This window comes from Harmonia axyridis, chromosome 1 (assembly GCF_914767665.1).
Source record: "Harmonia axyridis chromosome 1, icHarAxyr1.1, whole genome shotgun sequence".
NCBI lineage: Eukaryota > Metazoa > Arthropoda > Insecta > Coleoptera > Coccinellidae > Harmonia > Harmonia axyridis.
The window spans coordinates 63,459,790-63,477,725 of NC_059501.1; the positions used below are offsets into that span (position 1 = coordinate 63,459,790).

The 17,936-nt window shown below is 34.4% G+C and overlaps 1 protein-coding gene across 6 annotated transcripts in view; it reads left to right on the top strand.

The window, feature by feature from the left end:
* LOC123685720 (RNA-binding protein Pasilla) overlaps positions 1-17,936 on the top strand; it is a 210,864-nt gene that overhangs the window by 74,983 nt on the left and 117,945 nt on the right. For 3 of the 6 annotated variants that reach the window (XM_045625554.1, XM_045625581.1, XM_045625571.1), the window contains one exon: positions 16,056-16,109. The exons of the other annotated variants lie outside the window; for them this stretch is intronic. In XM_045625554.1, coding sequence (XP_045481510.1) covers positions 16,056-16,109 — 54 coding nt within the window. The remainder of the gene's footprint in view (positions 1-16,055; positions 16,110-17,936) is intronic. 6 annotated transcript variants of the gene reach the window in all.

Below are 17,936 nucleotides of genomic sequence, written 5' to 3' on the forward strand. Positions count from 1 at the left end.
TTAATCGCGATTTGGTTAATCGCGATCATCTTCGGACGGGTTGATGCATGGTGAAACAGAAAACACTGTTAAGCCTGCTTTAGTAACAAGCGGAGTTTAATCAATCTGGGATCAAGTGCTGTTTGGTGAAACTGGGCCTTATAGTCTTTGTTACCTCTTTTCTGCATTAATTGATATGGAGTCTACCAAAGATAGGGAAGTATTATAATCACTTTTGAGATGAAAATAATTTTTTATCTTCGATCTCAAAATGCTGCATAATGCATTTGAAAGCATCCTACACAACTTTGCTTTCGAAAATAATTCCAGATCACCAGTTTGGTTTTCGCGAAAAGCAACTGGTACGACTAACTGATAATATTAAGGAGCAAATGAATCTCTCTACAAACACTGGTGCAATATTTTTGGACATAGAAAAGGCATTTGATGAAATGTGGCACCAAGGTCTGATATACAAAATTAATTTGATGGAATTTCCAACCAAACTTACGAGATTGATATAGTCGTACCTGGCAAATAGAAAATTTAGAGTGAATATCGGTAATATCAGGTTGACGATTAGAGAAATTCAAGCCGGAGTTCCCCAAGGATGGATGATAGGACTGCTTTTGTTGAACTTATACATTGCAGACATGAATAGATGCAAGATAGCCCAGTTCAATAATGGAATAATGGACTAATAGAATAATTCAAGAACTGTATTCAGTAAACTTTGTAACTGGTCTTTATTATTGTCTTTCGTATTATACCAGGTCATTCCTGCATACGTAATGCTTGTTATTAGCATTTTATTTATTATCTTCAGTTTGTTTTCTAAAGAAAGTTAACTATTTTGAGTAGAGCAGAGGGTAGTCTCCCGTGCAATTGCCTTGCCTTTTTTCTGTTTTCTTCTAGCTGTTTGGTAAAGTTTATTCTTTCTTCTAGAATTACTCTCTGATATTTTGCTTCCTATTTCCATGCTATCGTCAATTTTCTATTTTGATGTTTTTTTGCTTTTTCTTTCTTTACCCTTGTTCCTCCGAAGTAGATTGCATTTCGTCGTATTCACTTTAAATCTTCATTTCTTGAAGTATTCCATCAGTTTATTCATGTCTATCTGTAACTGACTAATTATTGTTTCACGAGTTCTACTGTGAAAGAATAGATAGCGGTGTCATCTGCAAACTGGGCCATCTTGCATCTATTCATTTTTGGTATGCCTGCCATGTATAAGTTGAACAACAGCTGTCCTTGGGGACAAGGTATTAATTAAGGATATTCACTCCAAATTTTCTATTTCCCAGGTACGATTTTGTTGATCTCATAAGTTTGGTTGGAAATTTCATCAACTTCATTTTGTAGATCAGATCTTGATGCCACATTTAATCAAATGCCTTTTTTATGTCCAGAAATATCGAATATTTTTTCTCTAAGTCTTATAATTCTCGAGATTGTTTCAGTGAGTACCGAATTTGGGACACCTTGAACATAAAGTAAGGAATAAATTCATTATCTAGATAAGTTGAAGCTTTTCGACATAATCCGCGGACACGATTACTTTTATTTGAAAGTGCGCATTTTTTGAACTTTTAATCGCATTGATGAAGTCATTAATGTTTTGGCTGATGACGTCATTGACTCATTCCTCGATATTGAAATCATTTTATAATATTAATTTCCTCGAAATTTTCCTTATGTACATATAACATATAACTTTTGATGTGCTGTGTGCAGAAAAATATCTATGCTCTTTAAGACAGCACTATCGGAAATAGCGGTTGCAATTTGGAAAAAATTCCAATGACGTCATAGCCGAAACATTGAGGAAAAATGAAAAACGCTAACAAAACCACAAGAAAATTCGAAGAAATATTTTCTCTCCAATGTAATGCGACGAGAAATAATAAATTAATGTGAAATAATGTAAGATTTTCCATATTTATTTATCAGTAAACAAAAAAGTCTATTCAATAGAAATAATGTAACCAGATACGAGAAGTTTATGGGTCATATGAGAGTCAATTGTATTGATAAGACTGCTATCACCTATTCATTTCTCAACAGGTGTTCATTCGAGTGTTCATTAAAACTTTTGAAATGTTCTAATATAGTTTGTTCATCTTACGATGTCATAAAACCTTTTTCAACTCGTTGCCGGATTGTGATTTTTTTCCTTATGTAAGCATAAAATCAACATCAACTTTTGATTGTCAGAAATATTCTGACTGCTTCGATTCAAATATGGTATAATTGAAGAGAATTGATTGATAAAACTCAGTATATATTTATAACGACCAAAAATAAAAATTACTAAGACCAGTTTTGAACGAATGAAACATCAGCAACATCGTAAATTGATTAGAAGCGAATTTCCTCAGATTCATGAACGCAGGTTCATTCCTGTCCGTTTGAGTCATTTGAACCCCCTAAACTCCCCCTTCCCCTGGCTACGCTTGTGATACATGCCATAGGAAAACCAAAAATAGATGATCTAAAGATAGAAATCATAGATGAAATATTGAAAAAATAGACAAAAAGTCTATTGGAGCGGATAACGAATAATACTAACAGCAAAACAAGCAGAATTTTGGAAGTCCCGGCCAAAAAAATACAACAAATTGCTGAATAGAATATGAAATTGTGCACACCAGTATGTTCTAGAGTTAGTTGATGTTGAAGATGATTTGTATACATATATTCTTTTGAAAAAGACCAATACAAGTTCTTAATTTAATACAATGAATCATGTGTGGATGAATCTCAGTATTAGCGAAGGAAATGTGAACAGGGCATCATATATTTCAACGTATGAGATTTTATGTATTTGTTCACAAAATAAGCTGACACATTTATATTGGAGGGCTTCTTCTTAATCCTTTCATCCTTCCTTTTCACCAGAAGTTGACGACGCAAATCTATATTATAATTAAATCTGAAAACAAAAAATGGAATATCCAGAAAGGAGTAATGAATGTTATAGTTTCCATTATATACCATATTAAATGATGATAATTGAAATCACCAATAATTTGAAGGAAAAGAAAGAACCGTCTCGAAATTTATAGGCCAAAGACTATTAGGGGGTTTGTACATATTAATGACGAAAATACTGCGTCCACTTCACCTTTTCGGACTTATTCAATACCTGAAAATCCTCTTTCACGGAGTTGTTCTTCAGTTGCCATGTTAGTTTCTTCAAGAGGGATCAACACTGCGTCACTATATATGGCCAATGTGCACAAAATAAATCACTCTTAGAAATCCCTACAATATTCTAGTAAATAACACCAAATTTTCTCCGAAACCGGGAAGTTTTTTTCAACCAGGACCTCCAAGCGATGATTTTATGAATCCTCAGGTGTACCAGAATCGCTACAGGCCCTTTATATTGGGGAATCATCTCCCACACTGATTGTTTTCCATTAAAAAAAAAAGTTACAATAATACAAAGAAAATATGACCACTTCTTGACATTTTTTAATATTTAAAAACTGTCAGTTGTACACTTCAATAAAAAGCTAATAATTTCAAACGGATATATTATTCTCAAACACAAATGGGCAACGCTAGGCAAGAAGAATTTACAGCATAGATCAGTGAAAAACTAATACGAGGGAATTCGGATTCTCTCGGTAAAAATGACGCAAAAGGCATGAGAATTCATTCCTCTATACAGAACGAAAAAGGATCTATGTGTTCTTTCGATTCTTCCGCTTTCAAATCACCGGAGTTGAAAAAGTATGTTTTTTTGCTCTCGCTGTCAAACCAACATTCATAGAAAAATCGTTTACCTTCTGTTTGAAAAGGAAAGCGGAGCCGTAGAGAAGTGTAGAGAATCTCAACGAGCGATTTCTATTCGTCGAATGAAGCCATTTGAAGTTTTCGCGTACGATCGTGCAGCAATTGACAAAGCCCATTTTTCGATAGCAAAAATATGAAATTTCCGCAAGGACTATGTTTATTGTGAAATCATCTCCCATACTGATTGTATTCCATAAAAAAAGTTACAAATTACAAAGAAAATATGACAACTTCTTGACATTTTTTTGTATGTGAAAACATATGTCAGACGTTGTACAGTGCATCCCATTTTGGGTGAGACAGCCAGTTTTCTCGCTTGTTATTTAAGATAGAGCCTCGCGGTTTTCACGTTCCTGTCCTACTTTTTCGTGAAACTCAAGTTGGTCTAATCAGATTCTGTATAACTTTTTCCGTTCAAAAGATACAGGGTGATTTTGGAAATTGATACTTTTCGGACCCCTTCTTTATCTCCGAAATTATAAGAAATAATGCTGAGCTGAAAACTACGTCTGAATCAGAATTCTGCGTAGAATCCAGTGGCGTACTCAATATTTTTTTTCGGGGTAAGGTTTTGAAGATTCAACACAAACCTATATTTTTTTTAATGGAACACCCTATATATCATTACTTCGTTGAATTCGTTATTTTTTTCCCTTCAAAATGATATATGATACTATGTAGGTAGGATGTTCAGAAATGTTAAAAAAACACTAAAACGTCAAATAATGATGATTTTTTTGTGAATGGGCCATGAATTTTCTATGTTTCAATAAGAGGATTATTACTTTCGATTTTTTAAAATAGTAGGTCATTGATGACACAAACATCCTTGTTGTTATTGTGGCTACTATGCATTTGGGAGCATTGTTTTATCAAGTAGGCATTGGAGGGAAAAAACCAATCTGATCTAGCTGTCATCGCTATAAATTATTGTTATTATTATTGATTCTTCTTTTCTATGGAAAATCCATTGCCCATTAACAAAAAAATCATCATTATTTGATGTTTTAGTGTTTTTTTAACATTTCTGAACATCCTACCTACATAGTGTCATATATCATTTTGAAGGGAAAAAAATTACGAATTCAACGAAGTAATGATACACATAGTGTTCCATTTAAAAAAACATAAGTTTGTGTTGAATCTTCTAAACCATACCCCGAAAAAAAAAATGAGTACGCCACTGGATTCTACGCAGAATTCTGATTCAGAAGTAGTTTTTACCTCAGCATTATTTCCAATAACTTCGTAGATAAAGAAGGGGTCCGAAAAGTATCAATTTCCAAAATCACCCTGTATCTGTTGAACGGAAACAGTTAAGCACAATCTGATTAGACCAACTTGAGTTTCACGAAAAAGTAGGACAGGAACGTGAAAACCGCAAGGCTCTATCTTAAATAACAAGCGAGAAACCTGGCTGTCTCACCCAAAATGGGATGCACTGTACACTTCAATAAAAAGCTTATAATTTCATACGGATATGTGGCTCTAAAACACAAATGGGCAACACTAGGCAAGAAGAAATAACTGCATAGAGCAATGAAAAACTGATACGAGGAATTTTAAATTCCGTTCCTCTAAAGAAAACGAAAAAGGATCTATGTGTTCTTACGATTCGTCGAAAAATGCCGTTTTTAAATCACCGCAGTGGCAAAAATGTTTTTTTTTTGTTTTCGCTAACATAATATTTGTTTGAAGAGGTAAGCGGAACCGTAGAGAATTGTAGAGAACCTCAACGAGCGATTTCTATTCGTCGACTGAAGCCATTTGAAGTTTTCGCGAACGATCGTAGAGCAATTGACAAAGCGCATTTTTCGATAGCAAAAATATGAATTGTCCGCATTCCATAACATGCATTTTCCTCAAACGCGAATCGCGTATACCTGTGTAGTGTGTATAACAAAGTACACTTCAGTTGATGCTGACGCCTAATAACCGACTCGGGAAACCGTATTCTTTTCTGATTTTTCATCGCGAACGGCGTTATTCAGTTTTTACTGCCGCTTCGAGAAAAATATACTTTTGTATTTCTCCCCGATAGTTATGGGGTATGGGGAAAGTGCCCAGCGGAGCATGCTCCAACGTTCCGCGGAGTTCTCATTGACCCGATTGGATAATTTGGAGTTTAGACGGTTGTTTCGACATATTGCGGAATTCTGAATATTATACTTCTGTTGATGTACAGGCTGCTTTTTCACTTAACGCTGTATTTGAACAGCAGATGTATCGAAATTAGTACTTTTTTCAAATAATTCAATTGTGGATTATTTATATCTCATAGAATACACTGCTCCACAAAGTTAGGGAAGTTCAGGAATTTTGAGACTGCTTCAAAAGTTTCAATTTTATTTTCGACAATTTTTCAAATTGGAGAAATCAAAAGTTATCCTCACTTGTCTAGCTCATTATTTTTCCCATTTCTTTATGAGTTTAAGTTGATGCAACAAACTTTATATGGCGTGTTTTTGACCGAAATTACCGGTTGACCTTAAGAGGGATTACCACCACGTGGTTTTTCGGGTACTAGTCAAACTTTGATAGCTACCCATTAATTTCCCCTCTGGCGCTCCTGTGGTGTCCAAACTTTGTACGCTGTACGAAGTTGTATATTATTCACTTTATCTTCTTCCTCTTTACGAAACATATAAGAAGAGGGCAGCACTGTACGACGACTTTGACGAAACTATAGTTTTACCGTTTTTGTAATGATTTTTGGAAGGTTTTTTTTCACGAATATTTTAAAAATATATCAGTGCTGGTATCATGCTTGCACAATCTCAGGAAGTGGTATGGCCAGCCACCCGTACAACTTTTTAGAAACGCAGCGAACAAGATAAAACTTGCCAACGTCCGGAACGGATAGGGCACGCCAAGAAGAAGAAACTCAGTGCTTTGTACAAGGTACATATCATCAGTTTTTTCGTGAAAAACGAAAAGTTACCAAAAATTTCTTTTCATTCCCAAATTAAAAATATTTACTTTATATTTACTAATTTTCATGTAGATTATTGTTCGGGGAAATTGTTGTGAAAATCTTATAAAAATCGGTAATTTGTGAGAAGAAATATATCTCATTTCGTTTTGAACTGAGCAGCCACGTGTTGGTGTTCCCTCTTAAATTATGCTATCCGCCCTCTATCTCTATAACGATTCAACATATAGAAATACTTTCGAAAAAAAGTATTAGGGTATTTTATCTTTCATAATATTGATGATGACAATAAAGAGCGAAAAGCATGATAAGAAAGAAATAAACGAGATATTTGCGAAGAATATCCCAAAAAAACTTATTTTGTGACCTTTGACCTTTGATTTCAATAGTCGCGGACACTCTACCATATGTAGGTTTTTTCGGATGCCCAAATACAAGTTCAAACGTGTTTATAGCAGGATTTCTCAATTTCCGAGATTAGTCCTGTTTTTGACTGAGATGACTTGACTTTGATTGAGTAAATTCATATTGTTTCTTCAGAAACCAGTAAAAGCTAAACAATCAAGGAAAATATTTCATTCCCTTTCACCTTATAATACATGTGTTTGTGCCTAAGATCCAAAACACTGGAGTGCTCACTTACCTTTGAAAAACCTTGAGAGGGATTACCACCACGTGGCTTGCCGCGTATCAGTCAAACATTAGGTGCCCATTCATTTCCTCTCTGGCTCTCCAGCGATAACCAATCTTTGCACGGTGTACGAAGATGTATATTATTCACTTTATCTTCTTTCTCTTTACGAAGCTTATATCCACATTCACAGAATTATGGTTTTAACTCTTTTGTAATGATTTTTTTGTAGGTTTTTTTTAAGAATATTTCAAAAATATATCAGTGTTTTGTACATTGAACATATCATCAATTATTTGGCGAAAAACGAAAATTTACACTCTTTTTATTCGCAAATTGAATAATGGTCATTTTATAATGTAGATCATTGTTTAAGAAATTATGTAAAAACCCCATAAAAAACAGTGGCTGTAAGGGTAATAATTTATAATTCCGTTTTGAACTGAGCAGTTACGTGGTGGTATACCTCTTAAAGATTACGGTCGCGACTTTTGAAGGAACCAACCTTATTGGATTTTGATGGTATTGGTCCCTTTTCACTTGATTTTTGCATCGTTTCTCATGGCGCTCACATCGTTTTTCTGTGAATGTCGTTTTGGGTTGAATCAAATATCTATCAACTTTTGACAGAACAAATAAAAAATTTAAAATGATGCCATTGATTGGTCAATTCTTTAAATAGCGCCACCTTAAGGAAGTAAAGGGAAAAGGGACCCATGCCGAGCGAGTCGTCAGAATTATGTTGAACAAGATTAAGATGTCTAAAAACCAGGTGTATGAACTAATTCTTTTGTTTTGCCAATTTTGAGAATATTAGTTAAGCTTCGTTATGTCAACTGTAGGTAGCGCTATCAACAAATTAAGATTCTTGTTATTTATTATTTACGAGTTTTGTGCCATTATGTATATCTTTTATTGTAGTTATGATCTATGGAAGTAATTCTTGTAATTGAAATACCAATAAACTCTCTCTATTACAAATATTTGAATTCATTCCAGTAAACGTTTCGTGTTTTGTTTCACGACTTTGCACGATCATACTCGGTTACATGTCGCTTTTGATTGGTCAGTATCGGGTTTTAATTAATGTATCCAATCAAAAACAACGGGAAAAAGATCGAAATGACAAGTATGACATTGCGGCGCCACCACGAACTAAAACTAATATTTCCAATTTGGTCGAATGTCATTGCATTCAAAATTTGACGAGTGCATTCACTATGTTTTTAGACATCTTAAACAAGATCTAATCAGTGAAAACACCAGTATTTTAGACATCTTAGTTTGGCCTAAATTCGGTGAAAAACCGATAACTTCAAATGGAGCAATTAAATTATATTAGTGATTTATAATTTGGGTTTTCCAATCGGAAATAAAACTAACCGCAGAACATTACTTCTTAAAATCCAGAGCAACTGAAATATGGGAACACTGGATCACGAGATATAGAAATTAAATCTCCTTTCATCGGATCCTATCATAACTAACGTTGAGTGTAGTTTCTCCAAGAGAGTTCTCTTCGGAAATTCCGAGCACATCCCTTCGTTTTCGGATCTGAACTCTCGGGGATTATTAAAACTTCTTCCTAAGCCCGCAACTCGTGAAATCGTTTCGTGTAATAAATATGATTGTGGAATCATGCGGATTTAGGACGATAGGTAACTCATCCATAATCGATACAGAAGCAACGTTGCACCATTTCGCTGTAACATGAACAATTTAGTATGTTGCGGTCATGGTGGCGCAGGAAACAGTAGCAAAGCCTACACTAAGCTTAGCAGGTTGGCTAAACACGCAAAGATTGTGGAATGTTAGCAGGTGAAAACGCAGAATAAATAAAATGAATCACGTTGAAACTAGATTTGCCGACAATAAATTTGATATTATTACGGGATTGTAGTATTGATTATTTGAAATCTTCAGCAAATGCGCCTGTCCTTCCAAAGATCAATAAACAAATTCTTATTGATGGACAAAATCTGCCGAATGGCTTTTTGCTCTCTATAATTGAAACAACTCTCTCTGTCAATGAGTGTGGTACCATGCTTGCTCGTCCTTCCCTTCACAGAAAGTGATAAAAAAAGTCACACCTCTCTTCCAACAGACCTATTTTACGAAAAGTTCGGCTAAAATTTTTATGGAATCTTTGGTGTTCCAACTTGAATATCAATACCAGAATTGATTCGGAAGAAAGGAAAAGAGACAGAAAAGATCCAACATAATCCTATTATAGGCAATAAGAAAAGTCTTAAAAAAATAGTTTACAGAAGATCATTACATTTCGCAGAAGAAAAGAAAATAGTTCCAGATCACCAGTTTGGGTTTCGCAACGATTCACCAACTGGTAAGACTCACAAAAAATAGTGAGGAGCAAATGAACCTCTTTACAGACACTGGTGCAATATTTCTGGACATTTGATATAATGTGGCATCAAGGACTGATATACAAAATGAAGTTGATGAAATTTCCAACCAAACTTACGAGGTGAATTAAATCATATCTGGAAAATAGAAAATTTAGAGTGAATATAGGTAGTACCAGGTCGACGATTAGAAAAATTGAAGCCGGAGTTCCTCAAGGGTCGATGATAGGACCGCTGTTGTTCAACAACAAGGTGGACATACCAGAAATGAATAGATGCAAGATAGCCCAATTTGCAGATGACACCGTTTTTAACTATCGCACTAGAATGCGGAAATCAATTACTAAAGGCAATTACAGATAGACCGGGATAAACTGATGGAATACTCCAAGAAGAAATGGAGATTCAAAGTGAATACATCGAAAACAATCTACTTCGGAGGAACAACAGTAAAGAAAGAGAAGCAGGAAACCTCAAAATTGAAAATCAAACGATAGAATGGAAAAAGGAAGCAAAACATCTGGAAGTAATTAATTCTGGATGAAAGAATGAATTTTAACAAACACATAGAAGAAAACAGAAAAAAGGCTAGGCAATTGCACAGTAGACTCTACCCGCTGCTCAACCCAAAAAGTAAACTTTCCTTAGAAAACAAGCAGAACATAATAAAAACAGTGCTAACGCCAAGCATGACGTCTGCAGGAGTAACCTGGTATAACACGAAAGATAATAAGAAAGATCAGTTACAAAGTACACTAAATACAGATAAAATTCAAGAAGAATATTGGAAAAGAAATAATCATTATATTTCCGTGATAACAGAAGAAGTTTTGTGTCGAAAACCATAGGAAATTAATGCAGATTATCGGATAAAAATTTGGAAAATGCTGACGTGAAGTCAGCAGCTTTTGCGTCGGTTGTGCCGTTGTAGACTACATATACCTATATACCGTTATTTGGTCCTCAAGGGCGCATGAATAAACGATCACTCAAAAGCTCGTGACTTGATTTTTGTTTTTCTTTAATGAAATTTATGTAGAATTGTGTTATATGGCAATTATTGAGAACATTCTGCACTGCATATAATGGTCTGCCTCCTGTCTCATGAAGTGATTTTATTCGAAGGAATAACTTCTTGAACCAAGGCTGTGGTCTTCCCATTTTTAAAATGATAAAATTCACCGATTAAATGTAGAAAATTGGAAAAATAATAGACGCAATTTGATGGTGTAGCTGGATCGCAGAGTCGCGGCACAAGATAGCATTTACATAATGCGGAGGAAATATAACGTTTCGTTCAAGGCCGCAGTGTCGCAATAGCAAATCTGACGATGATGCAGATTATTGTGCATCGCGAATAGAATGCTCTCAGATGTCAATAGGTGGAAAACTGCTTCGGTTTAGGAAATTTGTAGACGAAAATAAACTTCGGAATGAATGAACTCTGCTGAAACCGCAAGGGTATACTAGTTATCTTCATACTTTGTATACATATGAATTTTAATTACTTTTATGTAAGAACACTATAGTTTTAGTCTAAGAGCTAGCGGTTTATTTGACTAACCATTCCATTTCCTACAGTAGTCCAGTAGACAAATACAAAAAAGTGGGTTTGCTGGAAAAAATTCCGAACTACAGGTTGTTCGGGGGGATGCAAAAAACCGAAAAAAGTCCGGAAATGTTGAGGTTTTTCAGCCCCTCCTCAAGTAAGCACAGGGCCCTCGTGTTGGATTTATTTGAGCGACTGTATCTCAATTGATATTGGGTTTAGGAAAATGTCTGTGAATACAAAATTGTAGAGAATTTCATGGTCTTCAACTTTGAAAATGAACGTCCTATTCGAAAACTACTTAGTTTAGAAGATATGAGCAAAAAACTGAAAAAAGTCCTAAAATGTTGAGGTTCTTCGGCCCTCTTTAAGCACAGGGTCTTCGTGTTGGATAACTTGACAGAGTCATGACACAGCACCCTCGAACAACCTGTAGAAATTTCATCAAGTTCGGAATTTTTTCTAGGTAAAATGTATTTATCTACTGGACTACAGGGCTGGAAAATTTTCGAAATAATGTCCTTTTATCGGTCTTTTATGAAAAAGTAATCGAAAAATTGAATTTTTTTACTGCAGTACCCATTTCGAAGAAAAGTAAAATGATTATGGTTCATTTTCATGGTGAGAATTCTAAAACTGAGAATTTCTGAAACTAGCTTTTTATTTTTTTTTATTTTTGTATTTTTCATAAAATTTGCCGACTGCAAAATGGAAATTCGACGGATATGTATTTTTTTCGAAAGTTTTATTATCCAAAATACCAATCAACCCAAAACCGAGAGATCGATTCCAAAATATTCAGACGAAATGAAATCAAAAATGACTCAAAGGAACAACAATCATCTATCATGAGATAAATCATTTGGGAGCCGTCAAAAAGGCCATTTTCATCTTTTAACGCATTCGGGAATTGCCGGAAAATACAACGCGAATTCCGCAGCTTTATTATTATCACATAAATCAAACTGAATTTCATATCTTCAAAACCGTTTAGTAGCAAGCGAAAAAAAAATTCTCTAATTCTATGTGGCAAATCGGTTGATTCTATCTCCTGTCACGGATTTATCCATTATCTTGTGATACTGAAAACCAAGCAGAAAACAGTTTACCAACCGAAATTTTTAAATTTTAGCAAGCTACATTGCAAATTTCATTGAAAAAAAAAGTCCCGAGTGAAAAATCAGATATAATTGCCGAGTGATGATCCCAAAAATGATAATGATCAACCCAGTCACCTCCACCAGGAAAACTGAGAGATCTAGTGATCGAATGGCCAAAAATACACATCATTTTGGCGCCCAACGTGGGGCCGTTCAAGTCTTTTTGGCCATTCGATCACTAGATCTCTCAGTTTCCCTGGTGGAGGTGACTGTTAACTCGGGGTTGATCATTATCCTCGTTCCGGTTAGTTCAGATTATCATTTTTGGGATCATCTCTCGGCAATTATATCTGATTTTTCACTCGGGATTCATTTATTTTTTTTTTTATAGAGGAAAACAATTATGATAATTTCGCTGCGATAATTATCGATATATTAAGCAATTTGTCATAGGAATTCCTGTCCAAATTCCTATGACAAATTGCTTAATTTTTAAAACATGGACGTGAATAGTACAGAATCAATTATCGATATACATTCAAAGAAACCAGAAAAAAAAAAGATATCACAGTTTCAAAGTATCGGGTACATATGCACGAAGATACGCATTGGCGTACGCCCAGATTTTCCTCAGCTTTCCTGTTTCCTTGAATAAATTAAATTTGTAATGTAGCTTACTACAAAATGTAAAAATTAAAATGATATTCATTAATTTCCATGTTTTTGAGAAATTCAGGGAATAATGTAAAATTACGCTGAAGGACTTCGGTCGATGGCTAATAAAGAACAATTATTATTATTATTAATGTATAATATTCGTACATTAGGCTCATTCTAATACTCATTCGTTCAAAAACTCGCCATTTCGTGGCTCGTTTTCAAATTTTGATCTCGTGGAAGAATATCAATGCCTCCCTTTCGAGGTAAAGACTAACTTGAATGTTTTCAATCAATTTACTAATACCTTTCTGTTTCTTATGATCGAATTAACGAATTTTTGTACCGTTGCAGAATCATTTGAATCGATTTATAAAAAAAAATCTAAGGGTATGTACAGAATGGCGAATGCGCCGGTCTGAGATTTGGCTCTAAGATTCGAAAGATCAAATATGGGAGTATTTTTCTGAAATATGTGGGTTTTGCAAAAGATCTTAATTTTTTCATGAATTTTGTTCGATTCATGATAAAGTCGAGAACAAAATTTCATCTGTAGCTTGAGTGAATCTAATCTCTCAGATAACACGGTGTGTTGTGGATGGTTAAGACCAAACTTATTGCATTGAACTCCTTATAGATGCAACCGAATGATATCTATAGAAATCACCAAGAGCACTTTCCAATATTTGCAAAATCTCACGAGTGTATTCACATTTCGGAGAAATTCTATAAACTCAGTAAGTTGGCGCAACTAATGAAAGAGGTTTCGAAATTACGATGATCCAAACAACACTCAACAAATTAGATGAACAGGGAAAACAACAGCTTGAATTTTATGTTGGCGAAACCGGCGAATACCAAAGGAAACTCAAATTGGACTGCTACGCACCTCTCTACTTCAAACACAAATTATCTTTGGCTGTTTTAACCTTCAAAGGTTAATTAGTTATTTCAATCAGATATTCCGCTTTGAGGGAAAGTCTCGGAAAATGAGGTTTCATACTTTTCCCATTCACTTTGTTCCTTTTAGAATTCGGTAAAAGATGATACCAGAATACTTTGGTTTCTCAAGGCTGATGGAATAATAATGACAGATATTATATTTCTAATGAAATACATAGGCGTACAACTTTGAATCCGCCGTTTTTTTTTCGAAATTCGAGGCTTCATTCTGAAAAACTGGTTATACATTTATGATCCGAAGTATAGCCCATCGCTGGCCACTACTTTTTGCCATCTTTCGGGCAGCGTACAAATCCAGCGTTGAAAAAACTAGTCATCTTTTGAAGCGATCCACCAATCGATACAATTTTTTACTTCTTTATAATGTTATCTTCATATGTTGCTGGTCAGCCAGGCCGTGTGCCATTGATCGAAACAAGTGATAGTCAGAGGGAGCAACTTCTGGAGAATACGGCGTAGGACTTTCCATTTCAACGTTTCCAAGTATGTCTTGACAACTTTTGCAACATGTGGTCGAGCATTGTCATGCTGTAAAATCACTTTATCACATCTCTCGTTGTATCACGGCCGTTTGTCTCCCGATGCTCGGCTTAAACGCATTAATTGATAACTATCGCCTGTGATTGTTTCAGTCGGTTTTAACAACTCATAATACACTACGCCGAGCTGGTCCCACCAAATATGGAACCGTGAATATTCGGTTTGGCCGTCGGCGTGGAAGCATGGCCAAAATTTCCCCATAATTTCCTGCGCTTGGGATTATCCTAATGAACCCATTTTTCGTCTCCAATCACAATGCGATGCAGAAATCCTTCCGTCTTTGCCTTGCAAGCAGCTGTTCATAAGCAAACAAACGCTGTTCAACATCTCTTGGCTTCATCTCGTATAGCACCCAATTTCCTTGTTTCTGAATCATTCCCATGACTTTCAGGCGTTTTCAAATTGCTTGTTGCGTCACTCCCAATGATCCTGCCTATTCTTGTTGCGTTTAACACGAGTCTTCTGTTCCTACACAAGAACCATTATTACATTAGAGAATAATTGAATTAGCACTGATTAATTCATCAGTTCAAATTCAGTCAAAAATAAACAGGATTACATTCTTATTTCTGTATTTATTCAAGTTATTTCTTGGCAGGAGACTATCTAATTGTTTAATCCCGAACTGCCATAAACTTGTGCCAATTATATTACTTACAAATAGCCAATGATGTCACAGTTATAGCCAGTTTGATCTTCACGTTGATTTAAGATCGACCATTGAGTGTGAAAAATGGTGGAAAAATGAGAAGAGAAATCCTTCGCCTATTTTGATTTGTACTTTGATCATTATATTGCATGGTTGTACTTCTGTATATGTAATATATTTGGTTTTCTTATTGAAAAACTGCTATTTTCAAAGCTTTATATTGTTACAACAACTATCAATAAATTTATAATATCATAATTCAATGAGGTATTGATTGAATGTATTCCAAATAATATAAATAATTTTTTTTATGAATGTCCCTTATTCAACTAAACCGAAGCAAAATGTCCTACAAAACATTAATACATACTCCAATTATGATCATTTTTGTTAATTTTTCCATTTGAACCAGTAAATTGTGGTATAAATTTATCGGGGTATTTTGAGATATAGGGTAAACTTTAAGTGTGTTGAAATCGATAATAGAACTTGTACTGTTTTTCTTAGCCATTATTTGCTAATGATGGCATTACCTACGATCAACAACTGCTAAGTTTCCCATCATAGTCAGCGCGGTAGCAACATCGGTAAACATGTAGGGATGCTATTATAACCAGAGGATATGGATATTGAAAGGTAGCACAATATTATAATTCTACGTGGATTCAAATAAGAGTTTCTGAACAAAGTTCTGTTAATGAACTTCGACAAACTATCTACTTTCTCCTAATTTTCAATTTATAGTTGATCGTTATGAATACCTTCATTAGCGTAGGATCTGATTTCCTTAGATTGTGTTATATATTTGGTAGTTGAACTTCGTTAGTTTGTTTTTTTTTTTATTTTTCTCAAGTGACGATTTATGGATCTGAAATGAATGTTCGTTTACAGATATACCTCGTTCTACCAAAATCGACTCGCAACAGGACTCTAGTATGGAATCTGGTATGGTATTATTCTTTCAAAACTGCACTAACCAGTGGCAATTAAGTAGTGAAATGTAGTTTTTGTATATTATTTTAATTTTCTTGAATACTTATGAATAATGTTTCTAGTAGAATTATTACGTATACTTAATTCAATTATCAACACCTGTTGAATCTTTCAATTGTTTGATTTCATGAAACCCTTCAAATTAACATTTTCTTCCTCAGTGCATGAAGGCATGCCATTACCCAATGATTGAAATTGTTTGATGATTCTTATGTAAAGGGTGGGAAATTTCGATGTTTTATCACTACAATTTTTAAACCAAAGGAGATAGACAAAATCTGATACCCTATTCTTGTTCTCTTTTTTTGAGAAACTGACAAGGGTAGTATCAATTTTTGGCCAACTTCTATTGTTTTCGAGTTATAAGCGAAAATTGGAAAAATGGCGATATCGAAAAAATGTATATCTCCGCTAATTTTGATGATAGAGCTCTGAAATTAAAACATTATAGGGTAAATTTTTTACGTAGAACCCAGTGGCGTGCTCGTCCTCTTAGCAGGATTTTTAATGAAGCACCCAAAGTTATGTTTATGTAATGGGATTTCTAGATCCATTACTGTGCCATTTATTTGAAAATTTAATTTTTCCTGATTTCAAAAATATATACCAGTATATAAACTTTTTTCTATCTAGATTCGAATTTTGTAGAAACAAGTAAAAAGCATCGAAATAATATGATTGATCGAACGACACTGCTCTTGTTATATATTGCTGTGCTCATCAACATCTGAAACAATAGAAATCAGGAAAAATTAAGCTTTCAAAAAATGGCAAATAAATGTTGTGTTATTGTTTGGAAAAACATAACTTTGGGCCATAGCTTCGTAATTAAAAATCCTATTAAGAAGAGAGCAGGCAACTGGATTGTTCGTAAAAAAGTGCCTGTATAATGTTTTAATTTCAGAGCTCTATCATCAGTATTAATGGAGATATGAATTTTTTTCGATATCGCCATTTTTCCGATTTTCGCTTATAACTCGGAAACAAAAGAAAGTGGCCAAAAATCAATACTACTCTTGCTAGTTTCTCGAAAAAAGCGAAATCAGATTTTGTCTATCTCATCTGGTTTAAAAGTTGTAGTGCTAAAAGATCGAAATTTGTCCAGCCTTTGATAACTATCGTAATTTAGAGTTAGATGTAAACTGCAAATTGCAACAATGAGAGAACATTTTTCTCATTTTTGGTTTCAATGGTTACTTTGACTGAATTCATGTTTAGAATATTAATGTGATGTTTTCCAAACGATGCCAAGTTTTATGTTGATATTATTTATGCATGAGGTTGAGATGAACTAACATAATCGTAACAAACTGTCTTTCACATCAAATGATTACTTTTTCCGTCACAATATTATCAATAAAACAAAAAGTGAAATTATATCTAATCTTTGCATTCCTCAATTTGGTGTTTGGGTATTGTGATTGTTTCCGTGGCAATATTTCGCATAAGCATAAGATTGAAGTGAAGATTGCGAGGATAGAACTAGTTACTAGTGATCTTAGTAGTTGTTATAACGTTTGTAGCATACTGAATAGAAAATTTCATTCAAAACTTATATTGATGAAGCGATATCACTTATTTCGTATTATTACATTTACTTTTTTATCACAGCTGTTATATGAAGCATTCACCCATTCTTATCATATCATGTAAATCATCTAATGCATTTGGTATAGAAGTCGAATGGCATGCAATTGTTAATAGTTCATACCTTAGGTGTAACATAGTGAAATTTCAGCATATTTTATGAATACCTTGGAACCTTACTCGAATTCAATG